This window comes from Cystoisospora suis (genome assembly GCF_002600585.1).
Source record: "Cystoisospora suis strain Wien I chromosome Unknown contig_2444, whole genome shotgun sequence".
Classification (NCBI taxonomy): Eukaryota; Apicomplexa; class Conoidasida; order Eucoccidiorida; family Sarcocystidae; genus Cystoisospora; species Cystoisospora suis.
In genome coordinates this window covers 1-22,890 of record NW_027155243.1, presented here as the reverse complement: position 1 = coordinate 22,890, position 22,890 = coordinate 1, and the positions used below count along the sequence as shown (strand labels likewise).

At 49.3% G+C, this 22,890-nt stretch overlaps 3 protein-coding genes across 3 annotated transcripts; 1 reads left to right on the top strand and 2 right to left on the bottom strand.

The window, feature by feature from the left end:
• The first annotated feature begins 22 nt into the window (after window positions 1-22).
• On the top strand, window positions 23-13,224 carry CSUI_005091 (uncharacterized protein). Its single transcript, XM_068065270.1, has 12 exons — window positions 23-2,001; window positions 2,974-3,540; window positions 4,474-4,610; window positions 5,655-5,735; window positions 6,216-6,345; window positions 6,934-7,035; window positions 7,740-7,881; window positions 8,648-8,745; window positions 9,240-9,314; window positions 10,304-10,482; window positions 11,115-11,204; window positions 12,252-13,224. Exons 1-12 carry the CDS (start codon window positions 775-777, stop codon window positions 12,391-12,393), a joined length of 2,970 nt encoding a protein of 989 aa, XP_067922752.1. The 5' UTR covers window positions 23-774; the 3' UTR covers window positions 12,394-13,224.
• CSUI_005092 (uncharacterized protein) lies at window positions 10,258-11,072 on the bottom strand (the record flags this gene model as incomplete). Its single annotated transcript, XM_068065271.1, has 2 exons — window positions 10,258-10,447; window positions 11,026-11,072. 2 exons carry the CDS (start codon window positions 11,070-11,072, stop codon window positions 10,258-10,260), a joined length of 237 nt encoding a protein of 78 aa, XP_067922753.1.
• Window positions 13,225-14,163: 939 nt separating the features above from the next.
• On the bottom strand, window positions 14,164-21,758 carry CSUI_005090 (uncharacterized protein). The gene is made up of 3 exons (XM_068065269.1): window positions 20,274-21,758; window positions 19,265-19,560; window positions 14,164-18,579 (listed from the first exon to the last, which is right to left on the bottom strand). The coding sequence occupies exons 1-3, from the start codon at window positions 20,608-20,610 to the stop codon at window positions 16,420-16,422; spliced, it is 2,793 nt and encodes a 930-aa protein (XP_067922751.1). The 5' UTR covers window positions 20,611-21,758; the 3' UTR covers window positions 14,164-16,419.
• Between the last annotated feature and the right edge of the window lie 1,132 nt (window positions 21,759-22,890).

Below are 22,890 nucleotides of genomic sequence, written 5' to 3'. Positions count from 1 at the left end.
TGAAGACAAGCCGCCATTCATTCTTTAAACATCATTCTAGTCTCTATTTCTTCCATTTGCCCGTCTCCTTTCATGCACACTCATCCTACGCACCCCCAGGTCGGTCAGCGAAGGGTTTCCGATCTCTGCTGCTCTTCCGGCCCACGCAGTATCTCGCGGTCTTCCCTCTCGCTGCCTCACTCGCTACCCTTTGTACCGAGATGATCCAGTCACTCACTTTCTCGCCACCTAGTAGCTTATGCATTTTCGTGACCAGCCAGTCGTGCTTCTCACGGTGTATGTACACCGAGGCCAGTGTGCTTTGCTCCAACACCCATCACACCTGTCTGTTACCAATGTCGTCTTCTTTCGCACCTGCTACTTACAGTCCAGGAGTACGACACATCACTGACGACTCTTAGCTACCTCATTTCTCCTTTCCTAGCCGGAGGGCCTTCGGCTCTTGCGTTTGCTGACTCCACAAAACATAAGCGTGTTTTGCTTTCACTCTGGTGGGACCGTCCTACATGAGTAGCATCTTGACTTTCGCGGTCGATGAAGCTGTCGTTCCTTTGTAGGTACCTCCTTTCTACAGAAGTACTCTCTTCCTGTAAGTGAATAGCTGGTTCTACCTCTCCTCTGTAGTTCGGATCGCAAACGCTTCTTCGTCTCCGGTCTCTAAGTGGGTCACGGCTAGGTGGTACATACTGTCCTTTCTCGCCGTAGTCTTTCGAACCCGGGAATTCTGCCTTCCTGGCCTCCGCTTCTTTTTTGTCCCACTGGTGTTCTTTCGTGATGGTTTCGCCGCCACATTTTTGCTGCTATCCCTCTCCTAAGCGCAATCTTCTCATCTTACTGTATTGCGTCATTCGTACTCTTACTACTATCCCTTTGTCCATCCTTCACCCGTATGTTGCCTCAGCGTCTTCGATAACTCCTATACGGTCTCTACGGGGGTTTCCTTCTCCCTTTCAAAAGTCAGGGAGTTCTGTCGCTCCAGCTCGCCTTTGTATCTCTCTTTCCTTCGGAGGGAAAGAATGGGAGAAAGAGGATGTTTTGAGCACACGGAAAGATGCGAAAGACGGGCAGAGGAGAATCAGACAAGGGGGCCGAGAGGGCATCTTGAAGCCTTCTTGCGTGCTCTCGCCCTTCCATCGTGTTGTCTCTTCTTTTCAAGGCATCAAGACTTCGATAAAAAGAGAAGATCCGCGACAATCCGACAACCTGAAATGGGGTAGGACAACGAGGGCGAGAGAAAGGCTGGTTAGCAACAACAGAGCACGCGAATTTTCGATCTTGTCCGTGCCTCCTTGCTCCTTAGGCTTGCCTTTGTCTCCTTTTGCATCCCGCGTTGTCTGTCCTCGGAATGTCAGTCCCAGTTCTCTCTCCTATACAGGAGCGAGTAAAAGAAATCATCTGAGAGAAACAGGAGGAGGTCGGAGAGATGAAGAGACCAGTAGAACAAGAATCAGAACTGCGAGAAAAGGAATTTTACTGTTCTTGTATCCATCTGGCCCTTTCGTAGTGTTACAGCATCTTACTTGTGGAAGCTCCTCATTGTCTGCGTTTTGCTTCACTTCACTGTCTCCTTCTTCATCTTCTCTTTCGACCTCCTCTTCAGTCACCCTCTCATGTCCTCTTGTTCTCTCTCCGTCGCCCCTCCTTCATATTTCCTCTTCGTCCCGTCTTAGATCTTCTTTCAGTTCATCTTTTCCATCCGTCTGGTCCACGGCTAGCTTCGCCATTCCTTCTTCTTCCTCCTCCTCTCTCCCGCCTGCGTCTCCGGCCTCTTTTGATCCACCTCAGTCTTCTTCTTCTTCCAGCCCGACTGAGTCTCCTTCTTTGTCATCGCCTCCCCCTGGTCTCTGCGGGCCTTCTCAGGAGAAAGGAACAGGAGCTTCAGAAAATTTCCGCCAAAAAGGAGACGAGCAGATTATCGAAGCTCCCCCTTCTGAACTCCCACCTATTTCATGGCGCGACATCTCGAGGCGGATAGAAGGGCCTCGGAAACCTCCCCTTATGGTAATCGTAGCATGAGGAAAGGGTCTCCGGCTTGTGTGCCTCCATAGGAACGATCTCTGTGTTAGCAGCTTCTGTGTTTGCCTCTATCATGTGGGCTTCTGTACGCTTCGTTTTCAACCGTGGTGTCTTCAGCAAGTGTGTGGCTCAGTAGGATTGGCTTCTAATCGAAAGACTATAACAACCTGTTCCAAAGAGTCTTCTCGCGCATTCAGTCCTATTCCAGGAAACTCAGGACTCGTACCACTTCTTCAAGTGCCTCAAGCCATCTTAAATCTCTGTATGTTCCCCGTGTGTGAATCTGTAGATGTGTGTCCATACCTGGACATGTACAGCGATTTCTTAGGTCCTCCCTAGTGCACCCGTGCATGCAGTACACAGCTGGATCTCTCTGATTCCTTGTACATGCCTAGTCACCTACCGTCATCTTGCCCCTGTCTGTTCAGTCTCTCAGGTATTCACAGGGAATTCCTTTCTGAGGTGATGAGCAGCATGAGATCTTCCGTCACGCACTCTTACCGCTGCAACAGCAGCATGGAGCTTTCTGTCAGCTCTCGCTGACCCGGGGCCGTATCTGTATGTATCCTCCGCAGGTGCACTAACTAGACTAAGCCAAGGAAAATGCGTATGTTGTGCTTACATCGGAGGTGCCATAGGGCTGCTTTTGTATGGACGGGTACCTGTGGAGCATGAGACAGCACTGCGTCTGCGTAGGCACTTAAATCCTGAGAATACCACACTGGTGATGCTCTGACTTGCACACAGCATCCGTATTCCTCCTGGCCTTCATAAACACAACATGTTGAAAAATCCTTCTGTCTATCTGCATATACGACAAAAAAGGATACATAATATGTAAAAAGATTGTATAAGTGTTCATCTGTACATAAATACATATATATATATATACATGCCTGTCCTGTTGCAAACATTCGGACGTGTTTATGTGTAGAGAATTATGTAACTTGCCTTCAGGTGACAACAGATGGAGACTTCGATCCGGATAGACCCAGGCCACCTCGTCCTCTCGAGAATATTGTGAATCTAGACCCCGCGGCGACTTTTCTAGTACAACTTCCTCATGAGGTCCCCTCCCCTTCTCTATCCTTGCCGAGCACCTCTAGAGAAAATCCGAACAGAGAGGGAGGAAAAGCATCTGCAAGTGAAGGAAGTCCAACAGTAGGCAATGATAGAAAGACTGGTTCAGCTTTGCTTCGAAACGTAACAGGGCGAGAACATACCCAAAATGGAAGTGCCTATTATTCTCTCCATGATGAGCAAGTGCATGCCATCTCAAGAACGAGAGGCGAAGCAGAGAAACTCCTCCCGTTGTCTTACAAATTGGATTCTCCTTTAGACGAGGGTCTCTGCGACAGGGTAGGAGAAGAGAGTGAAGAAAGAAAACTTCCGGGCCATCTGACGCCTCTAGATGTGGAAGGAGCCCCAGGAGGTGCCTGGGTACGTGGCAAGTGGATGTCCGATGAAGAAATTGATAGGGCAATAGAAGAAGGAGAAGCGAAACTCCTTCCTATGGTCGGTAAGGTCAACTTCCACACGCTCTACGCCTGCTCAAATATCCCAGATGCTAACGCATGTATACATACAGCATAGAGATAGGTGTTTTTGTCCATCCGCTAAGCACAATACACGGCATAGGCCATCTTGTAAGTTCTACTTGAAGAGGATAATAGCTGTGTGCGTATCGGGATATGGCACAGGATGAGCTGTATAATTAAGTGAACACAGGTTTTCAGCTCCTCTCAAAAGGACTATACAGTACTTTATGTGCATGGACGGGAATTTTTTCAGCGACCAAGGCATTCCTGAGTGGGTGCCAATGTACCCATGTGGGTGCGGATGTTCTTCTGCGCTGTTGACACTTCCCGGAGGGCCAGAAATTCGTGTGAATACGTGTCTTGTCAGAAAGGAGATCGGTTGCTGCACTAGGGAAGGGGAAGCCAACCGATTCATGCAGTGCCATTTGTAGTAGACACTTTCAAGTTACTCTTCTTTACATAAGTGCAGATCTATCTGCGTCGGGGTGTATACGTGCGGGTACCTATTCTCTCGTCGTACTTGTTACAGATACAACCCATATATATATGTATATACCTTTCCAGCACAGATCGCTACATGATCCTAATCCAGATAAGAACTTCATAAGCTAAGAGAAGTGAGCCGAGACGAGGAACGGCTTTGTATTGGTATAGTTTTGCTGAGAATGATATACAACTTTATGTGCGCCACGTCCGTCCACGTCCACGACGGATATAGGACGAGTCCGGCGTATTGCGTACGCAGAACAATAATATTGTTATTAAGGGGAGCCTATAATCAGCATTCTGAGAGAAAAAAAGAGAGACAGACCACCTTTTTTCCACTTCTCAAGGACGGGCAAACCGCACGCACGGGGAAGAAGAGAGTTCGTAGTATTCCACGGCGTTCTTATTCACTTTTCTCCTTGCTACGGTTCAGAGGTTTGAGACCTCTTTCCGACTGCGTGTCAATACCCCAGCGGAGATGCATGAAGAGATCAATAAAGTCGCGGAGAAGGAGCGACTCCGAGCACAGATGAAGGAACACCCGCATCTCGCTGATGAAGTTATAGATAGGTAAGCCGAAGAGCCGGAGACAGAGGGGTAGCTCTCTTGTATTTCTTCCTCATTAGCATCATTTTGACATACTGGTGTCCCCCCCCCCTCCCCCAGAGGCAGCTCTCGGTCACGTCCTCGGATGGTATGTACACACGTTTCTTTGACGGCTAAGCCTTTGGAGCGTTTGCAACTTCGAGAACAAGCACACAAGGATTCCAGAAAGCGGAAAGAAACACGACGGAGAGTTCAGCTTCCCGCAGGTCTCTTTGACAATAAGACATCTCCGGAATTTGTCTGTGTGTATGTACAGACGGTGGTCTCCGTCTGTTTGAGTAGGTGTCCGCATGTAGGTAGTATTCAAAAGATTTATAGCTAGGACGTGCGTGAGGCTGTATATATTCACGTAACTAACCACATCCCTGTCCCTTCTGTAGCTGCATCTGCGTCTCTCCTTATTTGCGGCTTCGTATCATATCTGTATCTATTCACCTACTTAGAAAGCCTAACCATCTTCTACATGTGTACGTCTACATACCTTCGATTTCGTGCGCGTTGGAGCTCATACTCCCCCGTCTCTAGACGTTCCTAAGTAGATCCTTGCTATCTTCGGAAAGTCGTCTGCGACTCTGTCCCAGTGGACAGGAACGCATCTCTTCTTGTCTACGGCTTGAAGGGGCTGAAAAAGCTGACTACCTATCTCACAGTGTGCCTGGAGCCCGGCGAAACGAGTTCCGTGTTGGTGTCCTGCAGTAGACTCTGTCTCCATGTTATGTTAGCGGGTATTTGGAGTTGCAGAAAGTGAGTGGTGCGTCCCCGTGTAGCTTCGACAAGACGCCTTCGGGGAGGGCGTACTCGGTAGCACAAGGGACTAAAACAGACCGAATACAAAGAAACGTCTCGTACGTATTTGTGTCCATCGATGTTTGCATCTTCTCTTGTATCCTTCTTTATCGTGTATATGTATTACAGATGTACCTATTCGTCATCCTATCCATCTACCTATCTGCACATCCATGGAAAGTCAACTTTGCCTTGCTTTTCGTTTCTCTATTATCCTTACAGTATGGATGTGCATCAAATGAAAGACGAGCTGCGCTTAAGGGGATATCGCACGGGAGGCCCGATCGAGAGTGTCCGTCTTCGGTGAGGAAGGGAACCTGAAGAACACGGAAGGTGATACATCTCCTGAAGATGATTTCCTTTGCAACAGTCCTCGCCTGCAGTTTTCCTTTGCAACAGTCCTTGCCTGCGGTGTACCGTGCTTATCCTTCTTGAACAAGAGTGCAATCTACATGTCTAGAGGAGCTACATTCCACCGCAGTCGTCTGAACTCGCTTGCCTTTCATAAGGAGGATGGCAGACGCCGAAGCCTTATCTTGTGCTGGGTAGGATGTATACAGCGGATGTCTTATTCAAGGCAGGCGTCTACTGCATTCTTCTTTGTACACAGATCCCTTGTATTCTTCGTGAATCTTTCCTGCAAGCTATCCCGTATGCAGAGACACCTATCTGTACAATGTTATCTATGACAAGCTAAGTTATATGTATCGAGAATGGGTGGATCCTGTCTTGAGGGCGTGATGTGTATAGTATATTCTTTCCCTTTTGGTGCTCTCGTCGTAGATTGAAGCAGGCAGTTGTCGAAGGTCCCCGGACGTTTCAAGAGGGAACTCAAGACGATCTCCCTTCTGATACTCTTTCTCAGTCATTCATTCAGGATTCTCAGCACGCGTATCAGACTTACCGAGATGCTGTAAGGACGACTACCGAAACTCTTGACAATCTTCTCTGGATATGGCAGGAAAGGAAGAGCATGCTAAATCCTGAAGCCTTTCGTAGACTGTGGCTCCCCTCTTTCTCTTATTAAGAGCTGCTGTCTTTTCCTTCCATTACCAAGCCTGCATGCAGGGGGCCTACGTGCATGTCCCCAGGCTCCGTGCTTGTATGTACTGATATGCTATAAGCACGTATATTTCTAGGGCTTTTACGGAAGTCACAGCTCCTTTAGTTTTCCTTTCTTCGATTCAATATACTCAAGCGCGTTAGAAAATGACAATGACACGTCTTCGTTGCGTTGTCGAGTGTAGGTCTCGTTCCTAGACTTGTGTATGTACGTATGCTTTCTATGCCTACCTGTCTATACAGTTACGAATGTTCACGTACGTTGGACGGATCACCTCCGCATCTGGAAGAACACTGGCTGGCAAACGCGCCTAGCAAGCAGAATAGACACTCTACCTGAGTACGCTGAGAAAGAAACAACTTCTATTCTTGTTTTCCTCAATCCTCTTTCTTTCATCTCTCTGATGCTCTTCTCTCCCTTCTTACGGTCTTCTTCCAGCTTGAGGAAATCTCACAACCCGTGGCTAACCCCGAGGACCCCGCACAAGTTGTAAGGAGATGGATAGCAAGGACAGAATTGTTTAAAGCTGCTGATGATCCTGTAAGGGCGTGGTTTTTTTTGTTCCTTTCCCCTGTCTGTTTTCTTCTATTGTTTTCCGCACGTGCCTCGTTTTTTTTCAAGCGCTAATATAGCAGGAGAGACTCTGAAGGGCCGTCCGCACATTGGCTAGGTAATTCAAGTAGAACTCAAGTGCTTGAGTGGACTCATCAACAACAACGGCGCGATATTGTGAGCCCTGGACGAACACGCCCAGCAACCGCTCATCTATGTGCTAAATGCTGCATACGTTCAGTGCATGCCTATGTAGACACGGGTGTCTGTAAACTGATAGCCATGTCCAGAGATAAGACAGAAGGCATCGTACGTACGCTTGGAGGGGCGCTTCGAGACTTTTCCGGAACAGTCTGCTACCAATTATGTAGTGAAGCGCAGATGTAGAATGCAGATAATCCAGTACGTGGTGTAGACCGCATACAACACATATATACATACTTTTGCCTTCTCCCCTTATACATGGAGACCAAGTCTGTCTCACATCGTTCCCGCCGCTACGCTGATCCGCTTGAAACTCCTGGCTTGTGGCATGTGGAAGAGAAGGTGTCTGGAGTCTGACACGCATGTACATATCGGTGTACTTCCCTACCGCGCTGTCCACACACGTAGCTAATAGATACACACTGAGGTGTACGGACGCCTTTGTTCTTCATTTGCGCGTTCGTGCGTAACCGTTTTGTGTTTCCTAGGTGGGATACTTTCACTTGGATATGAATACGAGCAGCCAGCATGCAACTGCTCAAGACCTAGCTCAAATTCAGAAAGGGATGGACGAAAGAGAAGAAAGATTGTCAGAAGAAGAAAAACAAGAAATTTTTCAAAGACAGCGTCGTAAGCAAGAAGACCTCTATTGCATAGAGTCTCTTCTAGTCACCGCACTTACGTAAACTTCGTCTCATGCGTGCTTCTATCACTGTTGCCACTAGTCGTGTGCATGCACATCGGCGATGCTTTTCTAAGTAGATATTGGAGCTCGCGTCGCGGTCGATTTTGTACACGCTTGCGAACGAAGAATTTCCGTGGATATAGGGGCTGTCTTCACCACGTAAGCAGATAGAGAGAGAAACACGTACGTTGACAGGATAAACAGACAAGTGGATAGAGATATACACGGCTCTCTTCATAGCGTGCGTGCATTTGTTCGTTTGAAAAAAACAACCTAGCGTCTAAAGACACAAAACAGCGGCGGAACCGGAGCTGCTTTCTTCGCTGTCTGAGTTTTGCCAAAAAGCGGGACTCCGTGCAGCCTCACATGTTTTACCTTTTGCTTTCGTGACGCTCGGTGAATACATCTGATCAGCTCTGTCTCTCGTTCGACACATCTACCGGTGAGAGAAAAATGCTCACTTGTACGTGCACTGATAGAGGTATCTAGTCTGCTCACATCCAGGCAGGTGTGCCGAACTGTATACCTTCCGTACTGGATACCCGTGTATGTCTTTAGACACGATAGATACGCAAATCCATTGGTGGTCGTGTCACTCCAGGAGACTCCCCAGCATGACCCGGTGTTCGGGGACGTAATTCGGAGAGAAGGTTCTGCACGAAAAGAGTGCATGCGAGAAAGCAGTCTGATTCTCTATATGACTGCGTCCAGACGATCTGATGGCGGAGACCGTACCGAAGACCTTCCAGCCAAAAGACGAGGACGTTGTCGCCGAAGAAAATCCTACGACTGCAAAGAGCGAGTGGGACGTGAGTCTCCTGCCGTGCATGTGTATGTACACCAGCATTTCTATAGATAGGCTTCCGCGCGCGGAAACAATTACGCGACGGATATCTTTCCTCTCAGGCAAGTACGACAACAATGGGGGTAGCCGAGAGATATTTGAGAAAGTCCCATTGTTTGCCGGTTGTATGGCTTTGAGCCTGAAAAAAGACAGAGGGTGGACAGGTTCAGCGTATCATTCCTTGGCAAAGCGGATGTTTCTGTTGAGGTAGCTACAATATTGTGTCTTTATACACGCGTTCACTGCGTGAAAAATGAAAAGTAGCACGTGCCGTTCTCTTTCATTCTGCAAGCTGTTTACAAGGTCTCCTTTCTTTAGCTTTCTCACTCGTAGATCGAAGGGGCACTTCTCTTCTTTCTTTCAACTCACCCACTCAATATGCGCGCTAAGAAAAGGAATTATGTCTGCCACCGATCTATCGAAGCCTTTCATTTCCCTTTGCAATTTCTCTTCTCGCAGCATCTGACAGTTGAAGAACGGAAGCGCCTCTACCTTCTGGGCAATCCCAACAGTATTATCGATGAAACTGTCCATGTAGGGATATTGCCTCACCAGATAAGGTTTCTCCTTGCAGTTTATCTCGTCGTACAGCACTTTTCTGTCTGCTCTCTTTTCCCCCAGTACTACACTAATATACAAGCACCAAGATACAGATATGTATACAGGATAAGAGACCAAGACAAAACTAACGGGCTTGTGGGTGAGAGGACTGAAGAGCGTTTCCCGTTCTCTCTATCGATCAGAGCACTCAACGTCGGTGTACCCTCGGCTAACATCAGAGATCTTGTTGGACTGTTGTAGGCTTGCCCTTTGTCGGGTGAGAAATCGCTCTCAAGGGCACGTGGAGACACATCGGAGGCTTCCTTGCATTTGGAGGACGTTAATCTGATAGAACAGACAATCGTTTCCGTCCCTATTCCCAGTACAAAAGTGACGCACGAACTGCGGAAAGGTATTGAAGTGTGAACACGAGCGACTTACATTCTACACTGCGACCTGATTGTTTTGTACCGCGGTGTAACCATTTTCGGTTGAACTGGACAGGGTACTGGTATTGGCTCGGTTTGAACAGAATCACATAAAAGTATATATATACATGTAAGAATTTGCACATGTATATATGTGTGCTTAACAAGTACGATCAGCCTACGTGAGATTCTAAAGGAACTACTTTATGCGGGTGGTGAGAAGTACCAGTTGCACATGTGTGTCTCGTGTGAACCATCCAGCGTTATGCCACTCTACACATCCCGTCGTACCCTCATCCATCCATAGAGACAACGATGTAAGAGCATCAAGGCTTTTCTTGAGCGGTTTGCGTATGATGTAGAGAAGGACTTTTTCTCTTTTTTGTATCTAGCTGCAACGCGGTACTACCGAGCCGTGGGGACGAGCCCCCGTTGGCCAAAGAGACACTACGCAGAATCATTCTAAAGTGCTTGCTGGGGAGAGATGCAGTGCCTGCCAGGCCTTTCTTTTATTCGGGCGTCCTCTGTTGTGCTTCTCCATCTGTGTGCTCGAAGAGTCTAGCAGAGGCATTCGCCGTGCCTGAAGATTTCATCGGAGACTTCTTGTGTCGGCAAGGCATGGTAGACCCTCCAATACCTGTCGATGTGCCTCTACGAGAACTTGCAGACCCAGCGGCTGTGTGGAATCTGATTGAATATCTACAGCTACAAGACCCGGCAAGAATACATGACATGTAAGAGAGAACTCGGGCAGAAAAGAGCGGAGAGGAAGAGAGATCAGACACAGGGGACAGAAGCAACGTGAGAGGCTTTAGAAAAGTCTGAAATGCAACTGGAAAGAACCATTGCTTTTGTCTTTTTTCCGCATGGGAGTAAACTCGGCCTCGCGCAGTGCGTGTACAGCTCGTCTGTCCTGCTGGCGAGGACCTCTTGCGGGTAGTACTGGAGATGCAAGAGAGGGGTTGCACACATACAAGAAGCGACGGAAAAAGCGACTTCCTTTCGTCCGGAGAACCGCTTTGTATACATATATCCATATATAGTGACGGCAGTTGCTCACACATATGCGTGCAGAGACGTATCACCTGGTCACGTACTCGTCCTGAGTACACCTGTGCATGCCGGAACGGTACCGAGTTGCCCTACGCACAACAACATGCAAAAATATAAAGACCTGGGATTACACTGGTACACGACATATGCGGAGTCCCGAGATACACAGACGTCTGCTGAGTACAGACATGGGCCGGGTAGCCAGACGCCACGCTAGGGCTTACCGTGCTAACACGGTGGTGGCGGCGCGCTCTGCGGGTAAAAGAAACATCAGGGACAAGATTGCTTCGAAGTGTGAGCTGTGTATGGACAGGTATCCCATGGATACAATAGAACACATCGCGGAAGATTTCAACTGTCCGGTGCAGCGAGTCCTCGATGCATGCGACGCTTTGCGCATCAAGTAAGCGACAACAAAGTAGAGCTTTCGTGAGTACGCCTGTCGAACTCTAGATGGGTGACGGTCATCGGTGATGTCGGACACGCAGGGTAGCTCAGAATCCTGGTTCATCTATCTAATTGAGTGTATGTATATATTTATTTACGTGCGTATACACAGGTGTGTCGGCGCTCGTGCATACCGTACTCAACACTGGTAAATGCACAGTTAGGTGGGAGTGCAGGTATGCACAGCCGCTCCATGTGCTTACATACGTCCATACATGCATATGCTCCGTGGGCACGACCAAGGCGGGCTGTACGTATGTATCCTCCTATAGGAAAGGCAGGAAGGAACTGTGCCTCGCGTAGAGATGACGAAGAGGACTTCTGACGATCTATGTGTTTGTGTGGCCCTCAAGGGCTAGCTACACTTCCGCACAAGCAAGTGTACACCTGAATCTACGCGGATACTCAGTGGGGGGGGGATTAATACAAAAATCTCTACGTGCTGTCGAACACACGATCACGAGATTGAAAGTGCGCGACGGATCGTTTCGGACAGCGGAAATTGTGAGGGCCGGATAGCGATAGCTCCGTAAGCACTTGGACCACATCCGGACTTCTTTGGTCTTCTCATATATCCACGAACGTCTCCCTTACCCAGCACATGTAGGGGAATCTCGTTGTGCTACCTTCTTCCTCGTCTGTTGCTCGGCTTTTGTTACACGCTCCTACGCGATAGGATTTCGGTTCCAGCTTCACGCTGAACTTCATACTGTGGTACTTGCAACTATGTTCAGTTTTTTTTTTTTTTTAGATCAACATGAATCAAGTAAGACCCTCCTCGTCTTACCTATTGTCACCATCAGTTGAGAAGCCAAGCAGGCCTAGAGTTCCCTTTGTGTGTGTAACAGTAACGTCATCGGTATGTATGTCTTAGTGCAGAAGCTAGGAAGTTGACAGTGATGTAACTTGCGTGAGCGTGAATGGGATCCGATTCGTTGAAAAAAAAGGAAAGAATGTTCTCTTTGAGTGTTCTTTCTTCTTCTCTTGCCCCTCTCCTCGACAGACTACCTTTTGGAGTGTCGTCACGCGTGAATGTAGACTGCTATGGAGCTCTCACCAAACTCCTCGACAAAATGCTTTTCCCCACCAAGACCGATGACCCTGGCGACGAGGGAAGAAGAACCGAGGAGATTTCTCCTGATTAAAACGCTCGTTCACCATGGATGTCACTGAGGACAGGCGTGCCTTTTCCCACAACCAGGACGTCTGTTCAGGGCGAAGTTGAAGAACGTTTTTGCTATTCTCGTAGAAAAGGCAATAAATCTTCTATGCAAGACACTTTCCCTTCCTAAGAGACGAGGGGAGAAAAACTGTTCAATGAAAGTCTTCTTTGAAAAAGAGGATCCTCATCTCGGTAGCGGAGAGTGACGAATCCAGCTCCTTTCGCTAGGCTTTCAAGTTTGTCAAAGAAAGTAAGTTATCGTTCTGATGTCATTACCATTTTGCAAAGTCTTGTCCGAGTGCCACTTTCTGTACAGTAGAAACGAGGTGACGAACAGATCAACAGAGAGCTACGCGTTTGCAGCGACAGGCCTATGTGCTCTTCTGTTTCCCCTCGTGTCAACAACCACTTCCTTTGTATGCACCGTACACCGAATATCCACCTTTTACTCAAGTAACCACTTCGTCTTGTCGCCCTCGCTTTTTGCGTCTCTGTATTTAGAGCTGAATCTTGCCTCGGAGAGAGGTAGCTCCAACACGTCTAGCCGCTCTGCGCGCGGGGAAAGGAACAACGGGAACGGGATTTCTCAGTCTTTCTCAGGGTGAATGCATCTATGTTGTAGTGTTGATTAGCAGGTGTTTTTGATGTGCCAGCGATGGCCTCATGCTTGGCTACCCCCGTACAGCTTCGCCTTACCACTCGGCCGAGGGAACACAAGAACGCTCGCGAGTTCTCCCTCATGAAGAAATTGAAGAGGGCACCCCTGTTGCCAAAAACCCTGACTGATTTCCTTTCTCTCTTTATCTGAAATTCCTAAACAGAATGATTGCATCTTGGACAAGCCTGACGGATAGCCTTAAAGGTGACCCTTAGCGATACAAAGGACGGGTGGTGCGTCTTATCCACGTGGAGAAGGCTGCCACAACTTGGCTATTTCCTTATGCGATGAGCAGCAGCTCACACACACAATCGCAACCCAGGGGCGTTTCCTTTCCATCATAACCCTTTCTTTTGCTTAATATTTGCACCTGTTGTCTGTACTTCTCTACGTCTGGTCAAAACTAACCAACCAGACAACCGTATGCGAAAGAATGGGTGGGAGAGTGAGAGAAAGAACAACAAACAAGAGCTTATGACAGTGAGTGCCGAAACTTTCAGCTTGAAAAAAATCCCGTATCCCAGTTAAGTAAGAACGAGTCTATCGTCCATCACTTCACGTGAAGCCCCACCGCTCTGCTCACCTCGTCGTACAGGGTAAGTGCCACACAGGGAAACAAAAAAGTGTACACACGGCGAGATCAAGTGTGACTGAGTACACCCTCTCTCCTCTCCATTTTCGGTCACAAAAAGACTCAGCGTACTCCATGATGAAGTACTGCTCCTGCTGCTCCTCCTTTCTCCTTCCCTCTTTTTGAGCTTGCACCATGCAAGAGCTCCTGTTATTTCAGCGACATTAGTATATATGAAATGAGTACGCAAACATGCATATACGTGTATACCGATATGCATATATACATACGAGAAGAAAAAACGACTCAGACCCATAGATGAAAACGACCGAACTTCCGGCTTTTCTTCTCGGGCCCCTCATATACCCGGCGAGACGTGAAAAAAAGAGAAAAACAACAGGCAGAACTGATCCCGTATTGTCAAGCGCATGCGATGTGTCTTGATACCTCTTAGACTGTGATCGAGTTTTTCGATGACAGGACAAAATCGTTGTCGTCTTGCAGCGTATAGACGACAGATCCGATGCCGCTCTCATCTCCGCATGGATGGAGACTCACAATCGACCCTACAAGACGTGAGTAGGCATGCATTCATCATATATTACTACTAGTACTACATATCCGTCCACCGTCATCTCTACGAGACATGCACATAGCACGGTACACTCCCTTCACACAGACAAGAAGCCGACGCAGTACTTGCATGAGCGCAAGAAGTACAAGATACGTACACACCCATGCAGGCATTTCAAAGGCGAGGGGACATCGTCAACGACAAAAAAGCGAACCAGAATCAACAGAAGACATTGAGGAACCTCCATAAACCTTACCTGCTGAAGGGAGTTTCTTGAGGTGATTTCAAACACATAGAATGAAATGACACGGCTCACTCGATGTGCATGCAGTCGGTCCTCCTTCTCTCCCTTCCTCCTCTTCCCCATTCTCGCCCCCCCCGGTGTCGAGGAAGTCGCCAGCAGATAAGAATCACAACTGAAGATTGTACGCTCATTACCTGCATACATGTATATGCATACTTGTACATATACACACACGTAGAAGTAATGACTACATACATCATGTGATGCAAAGTACGGAAGTTAATGCAAAGAACGACGAGACTGTTCAAACACGAGACAACACGGATTGATTCGCCACTCCAACAGGCATTGCTCTACTACGCCCCACAACGCTCACTCTTCTTCGAAGACAAGACGACGGGAGAGGCAACCCCCAACACGGGTGTGCGGCAATCACTGTCAGCACACGGACTACACCTAACTCCACGTCATCCATCATGCATCCAGTCTCCCTTCCTTTCTTTTGACCAATAAGCAGAACTGCCAGACTATCAACGTCGGGCAGTCTCTTTTTCTTTTAACACACAGGAGAGACTGTAACCCCTCCGAGATCACACACGAAAGATGTGAGCAAAATCCGGCGTAACCCGTCTGGGACTGCTGGTCTAGTCTGCACACCCCTCTCTCTTCTCCCTTCCAAGAAGGAAGTCAACACAGTATATAATTGAAGCCGCCTCATAAACACCCAACAGAAGATCTCAAAAAGAGCCTTCAGCCATGAGAATGGGAAAGCATTTTCGCGTGTGTATTGTATGGTCACCAACAGCAAAATGCATATACTGCGTGTCACGAAATCTTACCAGGAAAAAAACAGCATGACATGATGATGCATGTAATCACCGATTTCTGTATGCTAAAAATGTTAAGCACGGCTATGCAGTGCAGTACCGTAGGAGGTGTGAAAGCACATGTGGACCCATAAAGATGCGTACGTATTCACTCATTATGGAAATACGCGTGTGGATGTGCGCATGGTGTACATGCACCCATCATCTTATGCATGAAAGCTGATACAGCTCAACCCGAGTCGCTTTTCCAAAACAAAAGAAAAAGAACCAAAAGGATCCCAGTAGAACCAACTCTCCAATGAAGGCTCTAAAGACAAAGCAGTCTTCAACCTTCCTCCCGCTTCCCCCCTCCCCCCCCTCGTCTCGGTTTTCTTATACCTTTCAGAGCCTCAAGAAGGCCTCCTCGTCAACAGTACACCGTAGGGAGGCCCTCTCATGGTTGTCACATCCAACTGTTGCCACTACCTCTCTGACCAGCACACATCTTTCGACCTTCTTTTCCTTTTAACCCCCCGGTCTTGAGAATTTTGGTTGACTGGTTATCTTTCACGGACAGGGTGAACGAACGAACGCACAATCTCTCTGATCCGAAAAGAAGACCAGAAGACCCCACAGCTTCCCATACTCCACGCTAGTTAGTTGTTAGGATGTTACCCCTGAAAGTGACAGAGGATTCTTTGCTTCCCTCCCCCACTGTCCTCTTACTTTGTCTCCTTCATCAGCTTCGCCCCCCTTCCTTCCTCCCGTTCTACTTCGCCAGCTTCAACTGTCTACGACTTCAAAACACTTCAATCGCCGTGGTTGGAAAATGTTCGGTGCCCAGCCAGACATTCGGTTCATTTCGACGGCAAGGTATGACGGGAGGAAAGCCTCCCGACTTCTCATTACCTGTAATAGCCGGATTGCGGGGTTCAGACAGAGGTACCAACCACATGAGCAAGCCGGACGGAAGAATGAAAGAAACATCGACTTCATCGCAACATACTGGAAAGCCTTCATAACAGCGAAAGCTCATGTCTGTTAGTTATCTTCGTGTCCCCCAACCCCTTCCCCTCCCCCGCTGCACACCTGCTGCAGTCCTCTCTTTACTCCTATCTCTTCAGACTGTGTTTGGAGAATCCTGATGTCATGCTTATCATATATCATCGAAATCGTCTGCCACTTGTAGAGCTTCTTCTTCGTCAAGATAATAACCCCTTTCGATATCAGGTTTCTTCTTCGGTTCCACCATGACAGTGGCCGACGCGCCCCAGCCTTCAGCAGAAGCAGGCCCCCAGCCCAGCCCTCCTCCTCCACTCCCGCTGAAATTGACTGATCCCCACGCGCCTCCTTGCCCCGCCCCGGCCGCTGTCAAACCGGGCCCCACAGAAAACATTGATCCTTCAATGGTTGCTGCCGTAGCAGATTCGAACCCCTGTATCTCTTTTTCTGAGAAGTCGTCTCTACTATGCATTTCAAATACTCCCCCCTCGGGTTCCTTATACCCTGAACGGCTTTCTGTTTCTGTCAGGGTAGCAAAGGAGCCGTCTGTTCTTGTGCCTCGCAACTTTTCTCCAACGCGGAGAGAAGACTCTGAAGTAACTTCATTTCCATCTGAGAAGCTTCGGTGCTCTGCGGGTAGTGCACCTCCAGCTGAAGGCTTGCGAACATCACCCACTACTTGCTCACTACCAAGCGTCGGCACCTCTGCTGATATCCCATCCAAAGGCAAGAAGACACCTCCCACTTGTTGCTCTTGTGCATCTAAGCCCGAATCACCCCACGCCACTGCACTTCCTGACGGCGCAGGAGGTACTCTTGACTCCGTCTCAACACCAGGGAGAGGGGGAGACGTTGTGACAACTGTTACAGGAGACGGGGGTGGAGTCGACAGCGTTGGGCTGACAGGAACTTCTGCGGGCTGAGCATCCAGAGATCTTGGAGAGCGAGAGGACTTTGTTCTTCCTGCAACACGTTTCTTCGCTCCTGCTCCCCCTTTGGGGGGAGTCCTGGAAGAGGTAGTAGGACTGCCCGTAGTCGTAGTTGTGCTTGTCCCTGCGACACTCGAACGTTTCCGTCTTTTCTTCTTTGACGGCGGTGAAGTCATCGTCTCTTTCCCTACCCCGCCCTTACGGACGTGTTTCTTACTTTCTAAGCTAACATCGCCCTCATCAACCAAGACTGTTGCCGTTGATACGCCCCCTTTTTTCCCCCTGTCATCTCTCTTTAAACTCACGTGCTGTTGCTCATGTGTTGCAGAAGTATCTCCACTAGGTGCAGAAGTTTGCTGTCCTGTCGCTACGACAGCGGACCCAAGAACACCTGATCGCTTACGTTTCGCACTTCCTGCTCCCGGTTTCTTGCTTCCTCCTTCGTGTACTTTCTTCTGTTCCGCTGCAGAGGTAAGAGTCTTCGCTTGTTGTTGTTGTTGCTCTTGATGATATCCTGAATCACCATTTCCTCCGAACTCTGTTCTGTCTCCAACAAATGGAGGTATCATCTCAAATCCCCATTCCGACTGCATGATCCCAACTGGATTCTTACGCGTGCTTTCCGTCTCGACGTCTTTTCTTTCGGCCTTTTTCTCTCGACTTTTTGACGAAGCAGAGACAGGAGAGCGAGACCGTAAGTCATGAAGTGCGGCAAAAGCATCGTTCTTTCCTCCCTTGACCATTGCTACAGACGCAAGTGTAGGATTTCTTTCTTTAGCTAACTCAAGACTTCCTTCAATCTGAAGAGTAAGCTGAAAAAGGGACTTGAAGAGAGAAACAGTCTCTGGAGTGCTTTCAATCAAGCCTCCCATACCAACCGACTTTCTCACATCAATTGAGATCTCTCCTTCTTCGTTTTCCTGAGATTGTTGTAAGTATTCAACGGGTAATTGAGATTGATCGACAACGTCCAAAAGAGCGGACGTATCCAAAGACCCTTGTAATAGAAACCTACCACCTTTGTTCTGTGCTACAGCAGCTTGAATCAAGCGTGCGCTATCCGGGTGTCCCCTCCCCGTGACTGGGTTACGGTGAGGGTGAAAGAGAAAGTGATCAAGGATAGAAAGAAGCTGGAGGACAATAGGAGGAGCATTGAGAAGAATCACATTCTCGCAGTATGCTGGGATGAAGAAAAGGCTCCGAAGATATTGCCATTGGGGGCTATTGACAAAAGCTAGGACTTGTGATTGCGGTTGTTTATGTAATGTTGCGACTCCCACTGGAGTCAGGGCGCTTCGTATAAAAGACGCAATGTTCTCAAGATCGATCACAAGGAGAAAACGACAAGGTCCTTCTTCTCCACCTTTTTCACCTTGAGCGCATGTCTGGAGGGAAGAAGACAAAACAACAGCAAGGAAGAAATTGTGAAAGAAAAAACAGGGGGAGAATAAAACGACTGTCTTCTCTACAAAGAGATAAGGGGGCCTCCGCTGCCTCTTTCACATACCTTACACACGGGTATTCTGTACTTCTTGCGGGAATACCATGTAGAGAGGAGAGGGCCGAAATGGAAGTCAACGTACACCACACACTTACTCCTGGGTCTGCATATGTAAAGTACAGGGTGTACCGCGTTACCGTGTCTTCTTCACACACGGACGGTGACGAAGAATGCCTTTTGCTACAAAAAGACAAGTCGGCAAAGTTGAACGCACCGGAAAAGCTGAGCCATGGCAAACACATCATGATAGCCGAGAAGTATATAATCACACATCCTCGAACACGTAAGCTCACTCGCCACGATGAGGTGCATGATACTGTGCCGACAGAAAGATGTCTATACACCAGAGCCGTCTTTCTACGGACGTACACGCACATACAGTGTAGTAGACCTACAGAGAGTATGCTGGACCTGGCACATGCAGAACCGATAAATACAAAAAACACACCCATGTATCTCTTTCAACACGAATTGAATATATACATACGATACATACATAGGCGAAGAAGGTCAGGCTCATCATCAGACAATACCTTCTTCGAGAATGTCTCGACTGCTTTTGAACGTACTTGCTGTACAACCTTCTGTAACAAGAAAGCATCGACGAGAAGATCTCTGGAAGGAACATAAGATTCGTTCGCAGATTCTGTTGGGAGGCGTCGATAGATCACAACTGATCCCTTCTTCGAGCGGCCATGTATACACGCTGGATATAATTGAAGATGTCTTTCAAATCCCCTAGCAATCATCTTCAAATCATCATCGGAAAAAGGCAATACCGGCGGAGAAGGCGTCGCGATAGACGCGGAATCATGATTGCCGCCTAGAGCGAAAGAAGACCCAGACACAGCAAGTGAAACGCCTTCTGAGACTAGAAAAACACACGCAAAACAATCGCACAAAACAGCGACACCAAGATGACCGGCTGGCCTCTCATTCAGGTACAAGCAGTAGTCAGCACGGGAATGTAGGGATTTCCGCAGGTTACGCCTGAGTGAATCTGTGCGCCTTCTGACCTTAGACAGCCTGGGCGAGAAATTTGCTTTATTGAGAAACAATAGCGCGAAGAGTGACTCGAGGAGATGATGTCTTGTGCGGCTTACAAAGTGTAAACAGTCTACCAGTATCTGAGGGGCGAGCAATTCGAATGCAACACTTGAGACAAGAACACCTAGATACAACCAAGACTACGGCGGTCATGGTAGCTTAACGAGGCAGGCTCTCTTCGCCGCCTTCTGAGATGAAACAGTCCCTTTGACCAGAACCCAGCAAGCGCGCCGCCAGAGGACATGGGAATTATAGGAGGAGATATACATACATGGTCTCCGTGACCCTGTATGTAGAGACACGACCTTTCCTCAAAAAAGTTATCCGAAACCTCGCCTAGTTTAGAGGGAAAAAATGAGCCACCCACTTCCTGTGAATCACCGAACAAAGAAATGTACTACTTGATGGCGTGCACGACTGATTCAAGCAGAGCTCTCCTCTACTTTTCTCACTACAGGGGTATCTTAAAAAGTAGGAAACACGGAGAACACGCGCATGCTTCTGCTGTCCCGTGACCCACAGATCCCGTACCAGGAGCGGCTAGCACTTCTAACCAGGGAGCCCCAGACCGCTGAGCTGATTCTTGTTTTCTCTCTTGACACTCAGGGACCACAGCAAAAACAAGAAGCAGAAGGAGAAAATGTCGCAACACGGTCACCCTCAATTGTCCGCCTGGTCTCCGCGACACATCGCATCGATCCAGGGGCAAGAGGAGGGGACTTGCAAACTTCCACCCAGAGGCGGTAGCTCTGCAGGCCGGAAAATAGCTCAGCCTCTCCCGGTGGCGCGCCCGCGCACATACTCCAGGGAGACAGCAAAAAGCCCAGGTCTCCATGCGCATGTTAGGAGCTCTTTTATGACCCTCCATGACGATCTACACTAACCAGACACGTGGTGGCCCGACCAAATGACAACGCGGGCGCACCCACGATGGCTAGTAGGACATGGGCTCTAGAAAAGGACAGGCACCACGAGACAGCTGATATGAAGGGCCCACCTCGGAGCGAAAGAGAAATCCGAAAATAAAGGAGCCAAAAACAAAGCAAATGGCATCGGGACTTGGTTCAACATCTCAACTGTATGCTACAGGGCTTAGGGTGCACGGCGCGAGGTTAGCACGGGAACTCCGATGGGCGAAGCGGAGCAGCCGTCCTAACCGTCTTGCATGTTCTCAGAATGGGAGATGCCGCTCCGCCTATGGATGAAGAAAGACTTTCCGGGGCGAAAACAGAGGCATAAGGCCGTTTTCTTTAAAGAACTCTCCAAGTGGCCAGAGCTTCTCGCGCCCACCGCAGCCGGGCGAGGCGGGAGCGGAGCAAGAGCGTTTATGTGCCAGAAACCATCATACCGCATGACCGACTGAGCGGTCTATCCGTTCGCCGCCCAACCATTCATCACGAAAAGGAATCGGCCGCCGCGCCAGCGCGGAGCCGTAGCTGTGAAAAGCCGCTAACTTCTGTTCCAAACCGGGGAGACTCAGTCCGCTACCAAACAGCAGTGAAGGAGAGTGAGTAACCTCCGCCGCCACCCCCGGAACCAGAGAAAAACACGTACTGAGCTGGAGCTCTGCCAGGGCGACGCAGCACGCGAAAAAAAGATGCGGAGAGTGAACCTGGAGCACGCACGACAGCGCTGAGAGAGCCTGGAGGCGAGCTCGGGGCGTCAGATGCCGCGGACATTCCACAACACGGACGCCCAGCGATGATGGAGAGACACTAACAGAAAAAACCCGCCGAGGAAAGACAAAAAAGAAAAACAGTGGCATGCACAGAGTAGTAAACTCAGGAAGGAACGAGTGCCGCTGCGCGGCGCCCTGTGGGTTAAATAGTAATTCTTTCTGAGGCGGCCGCGACGCGGACAATCCGGAATCCGGGACACGTACCCAGAAACCCAACAAATTAGAAGTCGGGCGGGAGTCGATCGGACACCGCAGAAATCTCCGGTGCGCGCTAGAACCGGTAACTCATTCGAAAGGGACAACGGGCCCTGAAAGCCCTCTAGCCCCAGATTGAAAAGGGCAACAGATGTAATCAGCGCCCCAGCGTCATCCACCACAAGTAGACAGGCGTGGACTCGATTATAAACCGGCATCAGTGGTTCAGCCACCGCGGCTGCTAGCATCTGAGACCGGCCAAACCGCTTTTAGTCCGTTCTCGGGCGTGGTTGCCAGAGGGAGGAAAGACCTGCGGAGCACTCGAAAACCCAGCGACGTCTTGCTTCAACCCTACTGGAAATCTCTATTAGCCAGCAGAGCGACTGCATATTCAGATGTTCGCCCGCCCGCTCCCCAGTAACCCCCATCGTGTTCCCCCGAGCAGAACAGTTGTTCGCTGTGCGGGGTAGCTGCCCCCGATCAACCGACAAAGCGCAGTCGGTGAATTCCTCTACTAGCTGCCGAAATCTGTCGGGTAGATTATTAGCCTGTTGCGGCAAGTTCCTCGAGTTCCTGAGCCCTGGAGACGCCCCGAGAAGGCCCCTGCGCCTGCGCCTGCCCCCTCGAATGCCACGCGGAGATACCGGGTGACACGAGATTGCTGGACCAGCTGGCACGTACTAAAAGTGTATAGCTGCAGTAAGAGTGTGTAGTCCCTTGTGTAGCTTTCGGAGTGCGCACTCATTGCCCGACTGCAGCACTTTGTGTTTACCGGTGCTTGACGGGAGCGAGAGCGGCGCTTCTGTCGTGAGCGAGCCATCATCTCCGGCTCAGTTCTACCACTGAGAGGCTCGCGTTGTCACTCCGAAGGGGGAGTCGGCCCGACTGCTGGGCTAGCGGCAGTGCAGACGGTCCCGGCGTCTGGGCCCGCTGTGCGCCTGTGCTGAAGTGCTTATCGGCTTCCAGTCATACTGAAGGGACCGAACGGTTCAATGTGAGGTGAGCGTAACTGAGCTAGTACCTGGAGTTCAGGAGGGCATGCCCAACAACAGTTCTAGTTCGTCTTCGCTCCTAGCTGTAACGCCCTCGCTACGAGTCTGCGCCGGCGCCCTGTGTGCCGCCGCCTGTAGTGCGTGCCGTGCCGCGCGGTAAACGACCGCCGATGAGCCTACTGCGCGTCTCTGTCGTTGCCTGTGACACGTGTTGTGCTTTGGTGACAACACAGAAAGATATTGTGGCCTCCATTATACGTGGTAGCACCGCATGGTTCCGGCA